Raw genomic sequence first — 19,186 nt, forward strand, 5'->3', positions numbered from 1 at the left:
TGTAACTAAATCTCTTGATCGAAGACACAAATAATGAATTAAGAGTCGTGGAATGTATATATTTTGTAAACAAAATTTGTTTATGCCGGGTAATTAACTAAACATGAATATTTAGGATAATAAAGTTTCCAATAATATATAGGTATGAAAAAATCCAAAAAAAAAAAAAAAAATGACACCACACCTAGGGAGCTTCCTGGGCAGCTGTACCAATTACTGTGTTTTACCTTATTTTCTTATTTTTCATTAGTTGTTTTCACTTTGCTCATATAGAAAATTACGAAAAACATATCGAGAGTTTAGTTGATATATGATATATAATAAAATAAGTCTATTCTTAATTTTAATAATTTTTTTTTTATAAAGGAAAGAGAAAATCTGGGTGAAACGTACTCCATTCTTTATAGTTTCAACAATTTTAGTACTTCAAGATAGGGTTGTGCATACTTTGATAAATATCGAATTATCGTATTGAAATAAAAAATTTTGATATTTGGTATGATATTTGGTTTAAGTTTTTAAAAAAAATTGGTATTAGGTATGATATTTGATATTTTAAAATAAAATACCTTACCAAAATAAATATTATATTACACAATACACATATTATTAATTATATATAAATACAAAAATCTAAAACTTTATATTCCTTTATTCTCTAAGTTCACCAATTAACTCTAAGCAATGAACAAGATATTTCTAAAGATCAAATTTATTGCTTTATATAAAGTTTTCTCTCTATTGGTTGATTTGTTGTTTTGGACAAAACTTTTGTCAACAAACATTTCAAGTTTTGTACTTTTGAGTACTTTAAATTGAGATTATTACAGTCTATGGTTTTATGTATTAGTTAGTATTCAAATCGAATAAACCGAAATTAACGAACCGAATAAATCGAAATCGGAAGGAGAAAACCCGAACTATACCGAATTTAATTAGGTACGACATTAGTATAACATTTTAAGAAACCGAATATTAAAAATACCTTATCGAAATATCTAAATACTGTACTAACCGACAAACATCCCTGCTTCAAGATTTACTAGTAGTAGACAACCTTCAGTAGATTTAATTATCTTGAATTGGGTATCCCTTTGAATGGTTAGCGATTAATATTGGTCCCAGTTTTTAAAAGTTGTGCAAAAATCTATCAAAGAGCACTGAATGGATTCTTGTGTTGCAATTTTTTATTTTTTTATTTTTTACCAAGAACATCATAATACTTCAATTTTGGAAGTTAAAATTCTTGTTTGAGAGTAAAAATTTGAAGTTGAGGATGGAAATTCGAAATTGATGCTTGATTACTGTTAAAAATTATTTGAGTGTAGATTATTTATGCTTAAATCTTTCGTTCAAGCACTGGTTTGTTGAACAAAGTACATCTACTTAATTTGGTGATGTTTGACTAAATTGATAATTAAGGATTGCTTATTTTGATATTTGGAAGGTTATTGTTTTAAATTTGAGATAGTTTATGTTGATTTGGGATGGTTTAGTTAAATTAGAATTGCAACTTCGAATAACACTTTATCGAGACAAATATTGTGAATCTGTCATTATTTGTGAACAATTTAACATAATAGGTAGAATGAAGATAGTACATGACTTGCCAATCCGGCAAAATTTGTGAATATTGAACAACACCACAAACCTTACCAATCCGATAAGACTTGATTGAACAAGATATATAGAATTATATTTTGATAATTTACTTAGTAGTAAAGAATCATTATTACTATGCGATGAGATCTTTTATAAATATTTTACTAGCCTAAATATATTTTAAAATAATACATAAGCTCTTTGTGAATGGTAGGATACACACAGTATGACTCAAACACTACCATAATTATAAGTGTCAATGGTTCTTTAGAAATAGACCAACCCTATTAAATCAAACCTTACCAGTCTTAGGTCTATTTCTATGAAATCATAGGTTTTTATATAAATTTACAATCAATACTCATCCATTTGCTATTATACAAGGTTCAGCTTGGGCAAATTTAGGGTCCAAACCTATTTTATCTCAGCACTTTCTATCTTCGCAAACTCGTAAAAACAGAAAATTGAAATTTAATGAAGCTCAATCTTTTGAGCATATACGAAACACTAAGTACGAGAAGCAACATAATTTAAAATGAAGAACATAGCCCTTACTCTGAGTGCTCCTCTGAGTGATAGGAGTTCTCCAGAAATAGCTGAGAGAATTGATCCCAAGTTAAAGCAGGCGACCCAGCTGGTCTAGCCAAACAAATTCCTCCACCATTTCTTGGCTAAACCTAGAAAACGAAAAGCAGCAAAGTCGACCCCATTGGTCTTCACTATCCCCATATTCTGTAACACCTCGTGACAATTGTCCAGATAGTCCTGGGGATCCTCTGAAGATGTACCACCATAGGTAGTGGTGAAAAGTTAATTTGGTAAACCTATCCAATCTCCACAAAGCTTCAGAAGACATAGCTGATCCATCGCCAATCTGTGCTGCAACACCCGGCGGAACTACCCCAAATGGCTGAGTTGTTGGAGTCTAAAACTGGGGAGCCATCTGCTCCGGAGTGTGAGTAGCGGGAGTCTGTGCTCCTTCCCCAGCCCGAGAGATGGCTGGTGCTACAGGGAATGTACCGGCCTGAGTAACACTCTCCATAAGGCCCACTAGACGGACCAAAGCATCCTGAAGTACCGGAGTAGCGATAAATCCCTCTGGAACCTGAGTTGGCTCTGCTGGAACGGTCTGGGCTGGAGCCTCCTCATCAAACTCTACCTGAGGCTCCGCCGCTAGTGCTACTGCTCGAGCTTTGGGTTGAGTCGTGCCCTACCTCGGCCTCTAGCACGGCCTCATCCTCTGCCCCTCGTAGGAGTTGCCACTAGCGGCTCGGGCTGCTGATCAGCTGATGAAGTGGTACATGTTCTCGCCAACTGCAAAGGAACATGAGTAGAGAGTTCAATTAGCATTGAGAGGTCAAATCGCACGACAAAGAAGAATAGAAGTGAAATTGTTCCTAAACTCTGTAGCCTTTGGGGAATAAGCACAGATGTCTCCGTATCGATCCATCAGACTCTATCTAGCTTGTTCGTGAATTGTAAAACCTAGGCAACCTAGTGCTATGATGCCAACTTTTCACGACCCGAGTTTTCCACCGTCGGGACCATGATGGCGCCTAATATCGCACTCGCTAGGCAAGCTAATGTTAGAGTTATATTCACCTTTTTCCTTTACATTTTTATAGTTAAAATTAACAAAGCTAAATCAAATAGAAATAAATGTGGAAGTACATAATAAACCGGTTACATATATACTATTAACAATACCGAAACTGTTACCCCCCAGAAACTGGTGTCACAATCCATGAACATACTACGAATTACTACAAATGCTGGTCTGAAAGAAATTACATCTGTCTCGAAAGAAAAGAAAACAAGAAAGTAGAAATATAGGAGGGGACGCCAGGGTCTGCGGACGCCAGCATGACTACCTTAGGTCTCCTGGATGAAGTATCTGCAACCGACCTCTCGATCGGCCACTACCAACTCTGAAATCTAAATAGAAAATGCAGAGCGCAGTATCAATACTACCGACCCCATGTACTGGTAAGTGTCGAGTCTAACCTCGATGAGGTAGTGACGAGGCTACGGGAGGACATTTATAATATAACCTGAATACAGTATATAATAATGTAAAAAGGAAGTACGGAACGAAATGGAGCAGTAACTTGCAGCAAAAATAAATACGGAACTAAATCATCTTGCCAATACTCAGCTATAACCAATCTTTAAGAGAGTTACAATGCTACAGAATACAATCATCACAGAGGAAGAATACATAAACAACAAAATGATGCGGCACACATCCCGATCCCACCATATCATCAGTAACAGTATGAACATTCACTTTTATTACTCATGCTGCAGCGTGCAATCCGATCTCACTAATCCACCCTTATTACTCCTCAATATATCACCTTTATTACTACTGTTGTGGCGTGCAACCCGATCCCACCATGTAACAATCACACAATAAGAACAAGTATTTCACCATTTAGCTCAAAACCCTCCACAATATGTATGCCTCAAACCAAAGCAAATAGGAGGCTATACTCTTATGAAACTTCATTCAATTAGTATTACACAGCGAGTCCAACCAAAATATACCATGGTACACCGATAAACCAACTTAAACCAATAAGGAAATACAATGAAGCTATAGAATAATTAATACCTTCAATGAAGAAAACAACATTTAACAAGAAGCAATTAAACATAGAAACACCAATAAACATGTAGCAGTTAAGACATGTAGACAATTTATTAAGAACGGGGAAGGGAATAGGCTAAACAGATAATTTGGCGGCGCATAGGTACTTGTCACCACACCTATACGCCATGCACATGGAATTTTACATAGCATTTCAGTCGGGGATCCCTAAGCCCCCGAGTCAAAGTTAGACCAAATACTTACCTCTATCCAACGACCAACTCAAAGCTCAATTACTGCTTTTCCTTTAGATTCCACCTCCAATCCACTCGTATCTAGTCATAATTAACTTAATAACATCAATTATCGCTAAAGAAATCAATTCCAATGCATAATTATAGGTTTCCCAACATTTCCCCCAAAAAGTCGAAAGTCGATCCCGGGCTCGCTTGGTCAAAATCCGAAATTCGGACCAAAATTCAATTACCCATTCACCCCGAGCCCGGATATACAATTGATTTTGGAATCCGACCTCAATTTGAGGTCTAAATCCTCAAATTTCGAAATTCCTAAGTTCTACCCAAAAATCCCCAAATTTCACCATGAAAAACCCTAGATTCTAGGATGAAGTCTTGTAAAAAAGAAGTAAAAGATTGAAAAAAATGAGTTAAGATTCATTTACCTATTATTTGGGGAAGAAATGGTCTTTGGGAAATTGCCTTTTGAGGTTTAGGTTTTAAAAAATGGGAGAGTGAATGAAAAATCCCGTTTAAGTCTAGACTTATCAGCTGCAAATGTCGCATTTACGACCTGAGCTTCGCAATTGCGAAGTTCGCAAATGCGAGACAGGCATCATAAATGTAAACCTGTCGCATTTCTGCTACTGTCGCAAATGCGAACTAGTTGTCGCAATTGCGAAGGACCCCTTCCCCTGACAACTTCGCAAATGCGAAGATTGTTCGTATTTGCGAACATAGGCTGGCCCAGCTTCTCTTCGAATTTGCGATGAGAAGCTCGCAAATGCGACCTTCACAGCAATCGCAAATGCGAACCTTGACCTTGCATTTTGCGAGGTCTGAGGCCTGCAACACAGCTAAAGAACACCGGCAATTTTTCTAAGTTCCAAATCCCTCTGTAGCCTATCCGAAGCTCACCCGAGCCATCGGGGCTAAATATGCACACAAGTCTAACAACATTATACGAACTTGCTCGCTCGATCAAATTGCCAAAATAGCACCTAGAAGTATGAATTTAACACCAAATTGCATGAAATTTTCAAGAAAGTTTTAAAACTTCTATTTTCTCAACCAAAGGTCCGAATCACGTCAAATCAATCCTGTTTCTCACCAAATTTCACAGATAAGGTATAAATATCATAACGGACTTGTACCGGGTTCCGAAATCAAAATGCGGACCCGATACCAACGAGATAAAGTATTAACCATTTTTCTCAAAAATTATTATAATTTCAGTTTTACAATTTTCATCAAAAAAATATTTCTCGGGTTAGGGACCTCGAAATTCGATTTCGGGCATATGTCAGGTCCCATATTTTACTACGGACCTACCGGGACCGTCAAAACCCGGGTCCGAGTCGGTTTACCCAAAACCTTGACCGAAGTCAACTAAAATCAACTTTTAAGGCCAAAAATTATTATTTCATAAATTTTTCACATAAAGGCTCCGGAATCACGCCTGGACTACGCACGCAAATCGAAGAGATATAAAATGAGGTTTTAAGGTCTCGAAACACGGATCGAGTTCTAAAACGTAAGATGACCCTTTGGGTCATCACACATGTTATTTTTTTATGTTAAAAGAAGATAACTCATCTTATTTTTAATACTATTAACAAGTGAATTATCGACGAATAAAAATACAAACTCTTTGGTTATCTACAAGTTAACGATGTTTAAATAAATTAGCGACTTGTTTTCTTAAATTTAACGCGCCTGAAAATTACCAAAATGTGTTGCCTATGAATTACTGTGCTACTAATAAGACTACTTATTATTTTACTGAAAAAAAAAGATATATTGTAAATTTCAAATTAGAATACGAGGAAAAAACAACACACAAACACAAAGCAAAAGCAAGTTGATGAAATATTGGTACCATTTTATTTCTTTTCTTTTTATGTTTAATTCCAACAAAATAAGTTTAACATGAGATAATTAACTCAGAAACATAATAATTTTTATTGAATAAAAATACATATGAAATTTCTATCGTTTACAAATATTATTTAAATTAACATGAGTGATCTTTACAAAATAAATGGAGTAATACAATTAAGAATATTATTTTTGTAATTAAGAGTTGGCCCATGCCATCGCTCATCTAATGTTTATAATACATCATGTTAATAGTTTATAGAGGCTGTGAGTTCGAGTCTCTCAAGAGCAAGGTGGTAAGTTCTTGGAGGAAAGGATGCCGTTGGAGGAAAGGATGCCGGGGTAGGGATAAAGTCTGTATCCCTACCCCAGAGTAGGAATAAGGTCTGCATACACACTACCCTCCCCAGACCCCACTTACTAGGTTGTTGTTGTTGTTAATAGTTTACAGATTCACCCTTCTACTTCTGCATATTTCAATTTGATACCTAATATGCCCAATACATTTTCATTTGAGTAATATGCATATTAATTAATTAATTAATATAGTACATCATGTTAATAGTTTACATGTTCACCCTTCAACTTCTGCATATTTCAATTTGACACCAAATTGCCCCCAAAACTTGTGTTCCTCCTCACTCTCCATTTTTAGAACCAGTTAATAGGGTTTCAAAGTCCGAACAAAATTCAATTCTCATTCTGTGCAACCCTATTCCTTTCTAAATATCTCCAGAAAACGCCTACAACATTCTTCCTTGGAATTCACCGTACTGGATTATTAGGTTTTAATTTTATTCATGAACGTCGACGATTTTTTCATGACTTATGAATGGATATTAGCTTCTTCTCCGGCGCCGTCACGTTTATCTGTTGCGTTTTCACCGCCGCCGCTATTTTAACACGCCGATCAAATTCAAAATCAAAATCAGTTCCGACGAACGGCAGAGATAATTCTCGTAATTGTGCGTGTGGCAGTGGTGGAGGAGGAAGTTTCGAAATGGTGGAGAAGGTTAGTGTGACAGTGGCGGCGGGAGAGAAGCAGACAGGGGCGTCGATGATGGAGCAGCTAGTTCCGGAGATCACGACGCACGCGTTGAGCTATTTGGATTATCCGAGTCTTTGTAGGCTTTCTATGACGAATTCACTAATGAGGAAAGCTGCAAATGATGATAATGCCTGGAAAGCTCTCTATCATAAGGTGCGCCATTCGAAATTTCCTTGAAAGTTTTAATTTTTTCACATTATTAGTGTTGTCTCTTCCCATTTAATATAATCTTATTTGACGGGATATGAAGTTTAAAATGTTACTCCATATTAAAGGATTTAAGTTACACGCACCGACAATGTAATGAACTTCTTATACCATTTATAATAGGTTACTTACCATTCCTTATATTAAAAGATTACTTACTATTTAATAAAGATTACCAATCTTAATATTTACCTCTTAGGTGACCTCTGTAAATATTTATTAAACCGTCATTACATAGAGCCTCAACTCAAATTTATATTGTATACTAGTACTAGTATTACATTAGTGATAGTGGTAGAAAATATTAAAGTGATTATTGAAAAGCTAGCTTGATAGAGTAAACATCGCGTCAAATTTAATAATTGAACAGCTTAAGGAATATGAATTCTTGGAAGTTTTGAAAGTTCTTTAGAAGAAGAATTCCGCCAATTTCCGGGACGTCTCAAAATGGAAAAGGTGTAGTATTAATTTGGCACTCTTATGAAGGACGATTAAAGAAGACTATTTATTATTAGGCTATTAGCTTTAGAACAGCTAGATTCACCAACTATGCTGGGATAGGTATCCGGACTAGTTGAGATTTAGTTCAAGGAAGCTTGTCTCGCGTACAGATTAATCTGGTCGGTTGGTCCTAATCTTATTCTTACCTCTGTGCTTCATGGCTGAACTGACAGTTGAAACGGATAATTTGACTTTTCTTTGCCTCGCTAACTGTGTAGAGGATAAGCTTTGAGCAGTCTCCAATCAAAGGCAAAATTAAATAGCTTTAGAGTAGTATTGTCTATATTGGAAGTTGCACCGTCAAATAGTCATTTAATTCACCTAGCGCATGGATTTATGGCATAACAAGAATTCACAAAGCTACTCATTTTGTATTTCACTGATTATGTTGTGAAAGTGGTAGGAAAAGTCTCTGAGGATGGTTTAAGAGAAACTATGCTTTGTATATTTTTCCGTTTCCTTTTTTGTTATCTGTGATTTAGGAAATCAACTGCCACTTCACGACTCTATTTAAATGATTACTGGGGTATAGTAATCTTACATAGGCACTCATTAGGTTATCTGAAGACTGCTGTCAAATAGTTTCTTACTGCTTCGTCCTTCAGGTGCTTTCTGTATGTGTTTGCACATTTAGGGGTGTATATGAGAATTCTCTTGGCGCTGATTGGCTTTATAACTCCTTCTAGGAGGAAAGTCATGTAAGTGTTAGACGATAAGGAAACACTATGTTCCAGTTTCCATCTGCTTCCCAATGTTTTGTTTCATTGTACTCCTAGATAAATGGGTAGCTTTTGAAGTTCGGTTTGACTTAGTTTTCTTTTTTCATGTCATTGAACGATTTTTGAGCTTTGCTGCAATTATTGTTTTTCATTTAGGAAAAAGCTTAGTACAGGATTAACAAGTATTATCTGTTCGGTCTTTTATCTTGTCTTAAGAAAACAGAAGCTATGACCTATCACCTATCTTTCATTGTCTTCTATCATGGGCTAAATTTTTAACTGTTTCTTCCAACAATATGGAATTTTGAAGCCTAAAATTGTTTAAGCATGAGAAAGACACTGAAACAATGCTGTATTACTCTGTGAAACTTCTGTGTCAGTGTTCAAAGTGTTAGAATTGCTCAATATTATGCCAAATTATAGATGAAAAGCTTTTCTCTTGCATCACATAATAGTTGTGCCAGCAATTTTCTGGGCTTGCGATTCGGAGTTCAAAACTTTTGGTAGACCATCTAGTTATCTACCCCAAACTGTATACTCCTCTTTGATATATCATAACTACAACATATGAATTTAAAAAATACACCCATTTTTATAAGTAAATAAGAGTTTTACTGCACCATATAGGGGGAATCGCTGGTATACATGGTGTATGGTACAGTTCACTTTTAGAAAAAAGCATCAAAGGTGGACAGTCATTCTAAGGGAAGAATAAGAAGTATACGGAAAGGGAAATAACAATGTTCAATGTTAAAAGGGAAGCGATGAATACACAAGGAAAGCAAGCTACTTATTCATTAATTAGGAATTTTAAGGGAGAAAAGAGTTTACTTTATTGGGAAAATGGGTCCAATGTTTTGTTTGTGTAACACAATATGTGGTGGAGCATTCCTTTTGAGTAAGGCCGTCAGTACTTCTGTAGACGTTGCTTGATCCCTATGGGCTTTGATACTAGTTGATGCACATATTCTAAGTTGCTCGGACTCTTCACTTTCGAGGCTGCACCCGTGTTGACACGATGTGGGTGTGGGTGTGGGTGTGGGTGTGGGTGTGGGTGTGGGATTGGGATCCATACTAGATTTGGTCAATTGATTTTGAGTACTTTAACCAAAATCGACGGAGGAGTCCGAGACAGATACAACGATTTCTTAATTAAAAACAAAAGCTATGGTGGAATCATAATCTAGGCATAGTTTTATAAATCTATTTTTAGATATTTGAATTATTTTTAGCCGAATCTACGCACCCATACTCGTACCTGGATCCGTACCCCCAAATCCTAAAACTTAGATCATGAAGGATCCGACCCCTAGATCTGCACCCGTATCGAACACCCGAGTCCGAGCAACTTAGCACAGATTTATAGAGATATTTAGCCACATGGAATACAACAGAAGGTCCCCAATGGGATGGCCTGAGTGGTTAAGGGATGAGAGTAACAACTTGGATATTCTCGGTCTGAATCCAACCACAAACACTTGGTGCAAGTCCCTGTTTTCTCTCTCCCAAAAGAAAAAAAGGTGTAAACCCTCAGCTCCTACCTTGGTTGGCAGGATTAGCATGACAGCCTGTGCTTGTGGGTTGGACAGGCTGGCAACTGGTTTACGCGAGGTGCACAAGTGGCCTGGACACCACCAATAGAAAAAGAAGATATAGAATAAAACAGAAGAGGGAAATATGAGATTGGCTCTACTTCTGGTATCTACACCAGTTAAAAAGTCTCTCATTTTGATCGTCATTGGCTTTGAAATTGGATGGAAAAAATTGAAGCTGAAGGATGAAGGTCGTGAAATCTAAAAGAATTAGGGATAAAAGGGTAAACGAGGGCTTACCGTGCTACTTCTGTTATATCAAATAATTTTGTTTATCAACTTACCTTTTTGTTCTTAAAAATGATTGAGAATCAAACACCAAACGTACGCAATAAGTTGTTACGTAAGCTTAAGCATAGGGAAAAGTTGGAAAATGTATATACACTTTGTTTGTTTCTACATGTATTTGAATGTTGCTTGGAAGTGTCATTGTTGTACCTTCTCAAAAAAAAGTGTCAGTGTTGTGATTATCTTTTATTTTCTCCTTTTAGGATTTCACATTGGAGCAGGATTCTATGACTCCAATCAATGGATGGAAGGCTTACTATGCCGCTACAAGAGCCATTATGAATGTCAATGCTGAGTTTTTTAAAATCATTAAAGAAAGATCACTCCCAGCTATGGAACGTTTTTGGCTCAATGCAGATTATGTGAAGTGTTTTCATGCCTCTGGGGAGTACTTTACAGGGTATGAGTTTTTCCATCCTCTAAGGGGATCTCTCTTGAGCTTTACTACATCTTCATCTCTGCGCTTGCATCTCTTGTTGTGTTCTCCCTCTCAGCCTCCGACCTTTTTCCTTTTTGTGATTAAATTCTCTGAAATATTTTCATATGACAAACTTGTCATGCTTCTGCCTGCACCAACCAAATTTCTTGAGTCTGGTTTCTCTGTGCATATTATGTGCCTTTAAAGTTTTCATTCTCTGAATAGATGTTTGCTAATTTTCTTTTTCTTCTGTGTGTGGGTTGAGGCCTTGCTGATGCAGTTGTTTATAAATCTACTTTTACATATTTTAGGAAAAACACAGCAAACCTTGGGGTAAATGCGCTGCAATTGGGTCGAGATTTAACATATACTTTGTTTCTTTGCTAGAGTATACATGTCCTATATTGGTTAAGGTTTTCAAAGGGCTCGATGATCGTCCTGACTCCTGGGCTACTCTACCCGTTGTATTAAGGTCTTGGATAGGATGTTTGGATTCTTTCTCATGGTAATTTGAGCCAATCTTGGGTTACTACATCAGTTTTTTTTTCCTCTACCTGTATCACTTTGGGCTTCTTTTCACGATTCAGTTCATTTATACATTAGCTCTATTTCAGAGTTGAGCCTACTCTTTCTATTCCAAGCCCACACTTCCTCCATCTATTGAGTATTGGACTACCTTTTAGGCCCATTCTTCCATACTTTGAGCTACTTCGATTTGTCAAAAAATTCTTTAAAAAAGGTGAAAGAAGATCTTCAAATCTACGTCTATCCCTAGTATTGGGTTACACGAGTGGTAGTGTGTTAGAACTTTACCCGTCACATTGTTGTTTTGTCATGGTTTTGAGCTGCTTCACCGTTACCCTTAAGGTATTTCTTAGATGCCCTCTTGATTTTCTTTTACCTCGAGTGGGCTCTTTCGAAGTCCGGTCCTCCTCCATATTTGGCATTGATTTGTCCAACTAAGATTCTATTGGAATCAGAAATATTGCATAGTTCTTTCTATTGACAGCTCTCCCTAATGCGAGCTCACTAGGGTGATAGAATGTTTTGACATGACATGTTTCGTTACCATGTCTTTATTTATTTCAGCATGCCGTGAGATGGTTCTAAATCGTACTTTCATTGTAGTTATAATGCAGTCATGGGCAGCTGGCAGCTGGCTTTTAACTGGGAGCAAAATGTTGACTTCGAGATTAGAGACGTAAGGGCAAGGGTAATGACAGATGCGGCTTGGGTGACTATGAAAGCGTATCTTAATATGGGTTCAGGTAATGTGACTAACGTGTTTGAGTTCCATAACGGGAGATGGTACATGGTGCATCATCATTGCTCAGTGATGCTCATTCATGGAGGTGCAGGGCAACAAGTTGTGCATGGATAGGATTAAAGAGAGGCCAACAGTGAAGAAGATTGATTATTCTTTTGAAATTGAAAAGTGGTATAGTGTTCGTTTATAGTAGGATTGACTCTCTGGAATCTCCATAAAATTATTTATGTAGTTCCTGCTTCCTTTTTTTTCTTATTTTTCCCATCTTTGGTGGTTTAGAAATCGCTAGTTTCTTCCCACCTATTTTTGCTTTGCTAAGTTTCTTGGCAATACAAATGCACAGTTTGATTTGTCAGAATTTGCAAATGTGGCCATGGTCGTGGAGATGACATTAGGCTTCGGCGTCGTCAAAACTTGGACAGTGTGATTGGAGGTTGAAAACCTTCTTCCTTCCAATTGAAGATTAGATGACAGCATCAAATGGGGGACTTGCACATATAGCCATTGTCTGGGATACTATTTGGAGATTAGTCGGTGCTTATTTTGTCTTAAAATTTTAAATAAAAAAATCCTAACTTCAGGATAACTCAGCACAATTGAAATTCAGGACGTACTGGCTAATTTTTAAATAACAGCCTTTTAGAATGGTTACTTGGTGTTATTTCTACATGAAATAAGAACAGACAGAAAATACTTCAACAAAGAAAAAGCCCACTTGCTGCTGAAGAAACTGATGATACATCCTAGCTTAACATGACAACATGCAAATTATTACTACTTAGCTTGGTGAAACGCAAACCAAAGTTTAATAGCCTGACCATTGTAATTTTTTCGTTTTGACATCCCGGTCCTCCTACTTAACTTGAAATAAGAATGAAAAATAAAAATAAAATAAAATAAAAAGATAAAAATAAAATTAGGAAAAAAAAATTTGGAAATTGATATTATGTACGCTTCTTCTTCTTCTTCTTCCCCACTGCCCCCTCCGTCCTCCCTTTTCGTTTTTTCCCCTTCTTGTTCTTCCCCCTTCCCCCCCCCCTTTTTGTTTATCCACATCCCCCCCTCCCCCACGTCACCCCCGCCCCCTCCCTTTTCGTTTTTCCCCTTTTTCTTCCCCACTGCCCCCTTCTCCTTTAAGAAATGAAAAACAATCCCTGAAGATCCCTTAAAAGTGGCCATTTCTGCTATCAATACTTATATTCTTCTGTTTTCATCTAATTTGGGCTTTCAGCCCTAATTTGAGAGAAGGGAGATGCGACGGAGGCATTAATCGTCTTTTTCTTTAAGAAAATAGTATACAATAAGTATTTTTAGTAGATAAAATAAAAAAAATGACGTGGAATATGATGTGTCATCCACGTCAAGCAAGTGAGATACACACCGTCAGAGGGGTTTAAAATATAGACTTTGATCAAGTTAAAATGTTTGGATGAAAACAAGTGAAGTATGAGGACCGAAATGTCAAATCGGAACAAGTACAATGGTCTATTAGGCTATTCTGCCTAAAACTTATGCATACAATAACTGGGAAACCCGTTTTTGTCAATTGTGTGGTAACTTGATGATTAACATAATAATCTAATGATGGATTCTAAAGAATATTCTAGTTGATTTTAATTAATTTGGAATTAAGATGTCGTTGATTGATTACTAAACAGCCTCTAACGCATTTCTTTCACTGAGAAAATCGTTTAAGTTCCTTGGCTTAAACTTTGTGGGCATATTACTATGCAAAAAGCATATTCTGTAGTTGACACAAGAATGTGGTATGAGTGAGAAATGGGAAGAACAAATGACAATTCATGCAAGGAAATCCTTATGTTAAGTCAAATTAACAATATGAGATTTATGTTGGTGTCACCTTCATTAGTTTCTATACTATATAACCGCTCTCAAAATAATAGCCGAAAGATATAAACTCTCTCTCTCTCTATATATATATATATATATATATATATATATATATATAACCGCTCTCAAAATAATAGTCGAAAGATATAAACTCTCTCTCTCTCTCTCTCTCTCTCTCTCTCTCTCTTATATATATATATATATATGTTAAATATGCAAATTTTAGACACAACCGAATGCAAATAATTTCGGCCGCGGGTTAAAAGTGATCTTTACCCTAAAAAATTGGGAGAAATTCAAAAATAGCCAGATTTATAACTGGTCGTTCAAAAATAGCCCAGTTTCAAAAGTAATCGAAATTTAGCCACTTTTCATGTAAAGATAAATCTGAGCGAAAACACTGTTCAAAATCCGAAAAATACGCCAGTATATTATACTGGAGTTCCAGCATAAGTATGCTTGAACTCCAGCATATTATACTGGAGTTCCAGGATAAGTATGTTGGAACTCCAGCATAATATGATGGAGTTCCAGCATAAGTACACTAGAACTCCAGCATAATATGCTGGAGTTCCAGCAAGTATTATTGTCCAGTATAATATACTAGAGTTTGGAGCACCGATGCTCCAGTCTCCAGTATATTATACTGGAGTCAGCAAAGTATACCGGTCCAGCATAATATGCTGGAGTTCATACACAGGTGCACCGAACTCCAATATATTATGTTGGATCGGTCTCTGTTGCAGCAAAATAGTTGTTATTTTTCATTGACTTCGTAAACACTGACTATTTTTGAATGACCAGTTCGAAAACTGGCTATACCGTGCTATTTTTACTAAAAATTCCATGGATATCGCATTCACCCATTACTATGGTCCTACCGAAATATTTTCGAGGCAATACTACTAAAATTATTTTCTATACTTTTCCTTACTTGGGATTTCTTTTTTAGATAGTCAGGAAATTTTTAAATCTTTTTCTTTTTCTTTTTCCTTGGTGTCAAAATTATGTCCAATAACAAACGTTATCACCAGTCATAAGCTGACCGGGACTGACCATAGCGGAGCTGAGCGGCTGAGAATATGAGCTCCATCACCACCATGGCCACCGGCGGGAGCAGCTCCGTTTTTCTATCTATCCCAACACCACCATCACAAAAAATACCAGTTTTATCACACAAACAACTTTCTTTCACTAACAACAATTACTGGTCTACATTGTTCTTAAGTCGGGGTAATTGTTCGTTAGAATCTTATCCTTTTCTCTGTTTTTCTTCCACATCGTCAACTCCTCTTGTTACAGAAGAAGAAAAAGAAGAAGTTAAAGAAAGTGGGTCAAATGATGATGTTCTTCCAGCTTCGATAAGCCAAGAATCTACTTCAGTTTTACCTCCCGGGTATGCATAATTTTTCTGCTTTCATTTCATTTCTTGAATTTTACCCCCCTTTTTTGGGAAAGTTTCAGCTAGTTATTTTTATTTGATAATGTAAAGCCTATGCTTCAGGAATGTTTAAAAAGTACCTATTAGGAATGTGTGATCACAGGACTAAAAATCTAAATTGGTGGAGATGTGATGCTTTTATTCATTTATTTTAATCTTAGAACAGACTCTATATCTATTTTGTTTATGACATAAATTCACGAGGAACAGTGGCCGGTGGTGAAGTCAGAAATTTTTCAAAGGGTGTTCAAGGATTAATATATATCTATAAAATGTAATTTGTTGACTTATATACATAATGTAATTGTTTATATACTCGATGTAATTTCCCGATAGGGTGTTTTGTTGAACACCCTTCACGCTATGTGGCTACGCCACTGCCAGTGGCATACTGTTCGAGACTTGGTGGATAATTGCCCGTCCCTCCACCCTTCTCCATTGAGATACTAAGCTTATGTCTGTGGTAGAGTTCAAACCCGTGGCGTACACCTAACCCATACATCACATGCTGCGCTCTTTCTACCGGAGCCAGAAAGCTGGAAACGGATCCGGTCGAACCCAATAGCTTTTGCTCAAACGTTGTATTTGTGTTAAGAAATTCACTAAATATATATAAAAAATTAAATTTAGAACCCAGTTATTAGCTCTTGACCGTTGTTCCGAAATCCAGAACTCATAAAGTTGAAATCTTGGTTCCGCCTCTGATTAGGAATGTGTGATCACAGGACTAAAAATCTAAATTGGTAGAGATGTGATACTTTTATTCATTTATTTTAATCTTAGAACAGACCTTTGTCTCTATTTTTTTTTATAACATAAATTTACGAGGACGAGTGGCATACTGTTCAAGACTTGGCGGATAATGGCCCGTCCCTCCACCCTTCTCACTAAGATACTAAGGTTTTGTCTGTGGTAAAGTTCAAACCCGTGACCTACACCTAATCTATACACCACATGTTGTGCTCTTTCCACTTGACCAAATCCTTGGGGGCTAAACCTTTGTCTCCATTATCAAGTTTAACTGACTCGCTATTTGTTCCAAAAGCTTAACTTGTTAGAGAGTGGACATTTTTATTGCTGTATTTCTTTTAGGTTTGTGTGTGAAATGTTAGGAGATTTGAAGTTTGAGCTTTTAGGTTGTTCAATGCATTAAAAAAAAGTTAAACACTTCTCAAATGCAAATGAATTGATTTGGTAATTGTCGTTAAGATCAGTTTGAGAAGGAAAGTAAGATGAGTGACTTTGAAAGATAGCTTACTCCTTAGATACAACTGACAAGCTATTAGAACAATTAATATTGAACCAATAATTAACGGGACTCGCTTAAGACAAATTGCCAACTTAAAACTTAATGGTTAAGGCTAAGGCACATTTGCATTGCCACTTGAGTAGTTTTTTTAGTGACTGATTTAGCAATTGATACTGTAAGGACAAATAGTTGTGAGTTTATTCTGTACAATCCGGAATTGAAGGTTTGTGATGTTCAATGAAAGATGCGTAAAACTAGCTGGATCAATTCTCAGGGTAAAAGAGGAGGATGCAATGCGATGCATAACACCATTCTCTTGCATGTATTTTCCAAGGATGATCAACATCTTGATAATGCAATATTTTGAAATTACTTATTTTTTGGATTCTCTGTTCTATATTTTCTTGGTAAGGATAACACATTAAGTTATTGGCTATGCAGGTTTTAACCTTGTGCTAGCTATTTAATGATTCAATTTATGGATTAGATGCTTCAATCTTAAGAGATCTTAACCACTTCCTTTTCCAATGACTCCTATTTCAAACCATAGAATGTGTTTGCTACATTAGAATGGGAATATGGCAAGTTTATTTATTAGTTACAGAGGGCTGAATTTTGGAAGCTGTAGATAACTTGAATGATGATTTTGTTTCTCTTAATATCATATCGCTATTTCTGTCAAGCAGTTGCTGATGTACAAGGACATATTCCGCAATCTTAATGATTTGAATTTGATGTATTCACAGGGCATGTCAGGCCTGTGGGAGAGAGGAGATTGAAAGAGGATGTAATGGCGAGGGACGGATACAAGGAGGGATTGCAACAATTCCAGGTTTTGGTTGGTGGCCAATAAAGGCTTACAGGCCTTGCCCTGCTTTTGTTGCTTCGGGTGGTAGGTACAGAAGGTTTGGGCAAAGCATGGATGAAGTTGTTTCTGGCTCTGGGAGAGGAGGTAGAGCTAGTTCCGCGGGTACTGATGCTGAGGTTCAATCAAGGTAGACGTCTAATTGGTCTATTTCCACTCTTTTCATCTTCTTTGCACTTTGCAACGTCAACTGTATGGTGATATAACGAGGAGTTTAACTTGAAATTATTAGTACATACAAGATAGATGCTGATAGGTAGCAGAGTGATAAATGGAAAGTAATCTGGCATATCATACCAGAAGTTTTGAACCAACACCAAATCTCACACAAGCAACCGCAGAAACGTCTTTGGGATAAAACATTCTGCTACGGTGCTACCGCATGCTACTGAATGTCGAAACTTAGTCTAAATGACAACAAAAATGACAAAAACCATTACTCCACCCCAAGCAAGTTAGGGTCAGCTATATGACTTCTCACTATCCGTGTCGCTCCATTTAAGCTCGTCCCAATCCATTATTATAACAACTTAGTTTCTATAGTACATTTTGCCACCTACATCAATGCCATGATAAGAATAGTTTCCTCCACCATAATCTTGATTAGCCAATGCATATACTATTGCCTATTTTTCTTTTCCTATATTACTCCGTAGCAGCCAATATTTTCTGGAACATGTTACATTAAAATGACAAAAGTTATATATATGCAATGAATTAGTACTCTCTTTTTGTTTTCTTTCCCATACGACGTTTTTCAGATGTTTTCATTGTGCAGCGTTAACTACTTCTGCAGTTATGAATTTTCTTTTATTGAAATGGATTTGCTGATGTTAAGAGTTTAAGTATTTTAGTGAATTTATACAAAGCTAGTAAACTCATAAATTCCGTGTTTCACCTTATATGAAACTTGGCAGCAAGAAAAAGAACGGATCAAGCAGATCGACGAGCTAACTATCAGAAGGTAATTTAATCAGCTTCCTGCTCTAAGGATGAGAAGCCAATTGGAGTTATCTTTTAAGAGATTGAAGAATGTTGTTGATATATATTCAGTTACTAATTTAGCAATTTTTGGCTCTCTATAGGCTTCATGTGGAGTGATGAAACTTGAATTCTATGGATTTATACTAGTTCCAAATTGTGAAATGTATATCAGCCATTGTAATCAATATGATCTATATTGTTTTGATTTCACTTTTACTAGTTTGCAACATGAAAAGTTCTTGCTTATAATTACCCTTGGATCCATCTATTACAGTTTGTTTTGCAGAAAACCAAGCAGGTTTGGCTTAAATATAAATGGTATTACACCCGTCCGCCACTGCAAACATCACTTCCCATCCGACTTGCATGTGTTAAGCATGCTGCCCGCGTTCTCCTGAGCCAGGATCGAACTCTCCATGAGATTCATAGTTGCATTACTTATAGCTTCCT

At 36.5% G+C, this 19,186-nt stretch overlaps 2 protein-coding genes across 3 annotated transcripts; both read left to right on the forward strand.

Annotated features, from left to right (window-relative positions):
- Positions 1-6,902: 6,902 nt before the first annotated feature.
- Positions 6,903-12,732, forward strand: LOC104221950 (F-box protein SKIP8). Of its 2 annotated transcripts, XM_009773117.2 has the most exons (4): positions 6,978-7,507; positions 10,865-11,061; positions 12,208-12,347; positions 12,438-12,645. In XM_009773117.2, exons 1-4 carry the CDS (start codon positions 7,139-7,141, stop codon positions 12,458-12,460), a joined length of 729 nt encoding a protein of 242 aa, XP_009771419.1. In that variant the 5' UTR covers positions 6,978-7,138; the 3' UTR covers positions 12,461-12,645. The 2 variants fall into 2 exon arrangements, with proteins under 2 accessions (XP_009771412.1, XP_009771419.1); XM_009773110.2 differs by having other exon boundaries at positions 6,903-7,507; positions 12,208-12,732.
- A 2,468-nt stretch (positions 12,733-15,200) lies between these two features.
- Positions 15,201-18,946, forward strand: LOC104221965 (uncharacterized). Its single transcript, XM_009773132.2, has 4 exons — positions 15,201-15,593; positions 17,634-17,882; positions 18,670-18,716; positions 18,838-18,946. The coding sequence occupies exons 1-3, from the start codon at positions 15,280-15,282 to the stop codon at positions 18,704-18,706; spliced, it is 600 nt and encodes a 199-aa protein (XP_009771434.1). The 5' UTR covers positions 15,201-15,279; the 3' UTR covers positions 18,707-18,716; positions 18,838-18,946.
- The last annotated feature ends 240 nt before the right edge of the window (positions 18,947-19,186 follow it).

This window comes from Nicotiana sylvestris, chromosome 8, assembly GCF_000393655.2.
Source record: "Nicotiana sylvestris chromosome 8, ASM39365v2, whole genome shotgun sequence".
In the NCBI taxonomy this organism is placed as follows: domain Eukaryota; kingdom Viridiplantae; phylum Streptophyta; class Magnoliopsida; order Solanales; family Solanaceae; genus Nicotiana; species Nicotiana sylvestris.

Coding starts and splice junctions, on each gene's coding strand:
- LOC104221950 (XM_009773110.2), top strand. CDS start 7,139: ATGGATATTAGCTTCTTCTCCGGCGCCGTCACGTTTATCTGTTGCGTT. Junction 7,508..10,864: donor GGAAAGCTCTCTATCATAAG/GTGCGCCATTCG, acceptor TTCTCCTTTTAG/GATTTCACATTGGAGCAGGA. Junction 11,062..12,207: donor TCTGGGGAGTACTTTACAGG/GTATGAGTTTTT, acceptor CTTTCATTGTAG/TTATAATGCAGTCATGGGCA.
- LOC104221965 (XM_009773132.2), top strand. CDS start 15,280: ATGAGCTCCATCACCACCATGGCCACCGGCGGGAGCAGCTCCGTTTTT. Junction 15,594..17,633: donor ACTTCAGTTTTACCTCCCGG/GTATGCATAATT, acceptor ATGTATTCACAG/GGCATGTCAGGCCTGTGGGA. Junction 17,883..18,669: donor GATGCTGAGGTTCAATCAAG/GTAGACGTCTAA, acceptor GAAACTTGGCAG/CAAGAAAAAGAACGGATCAA.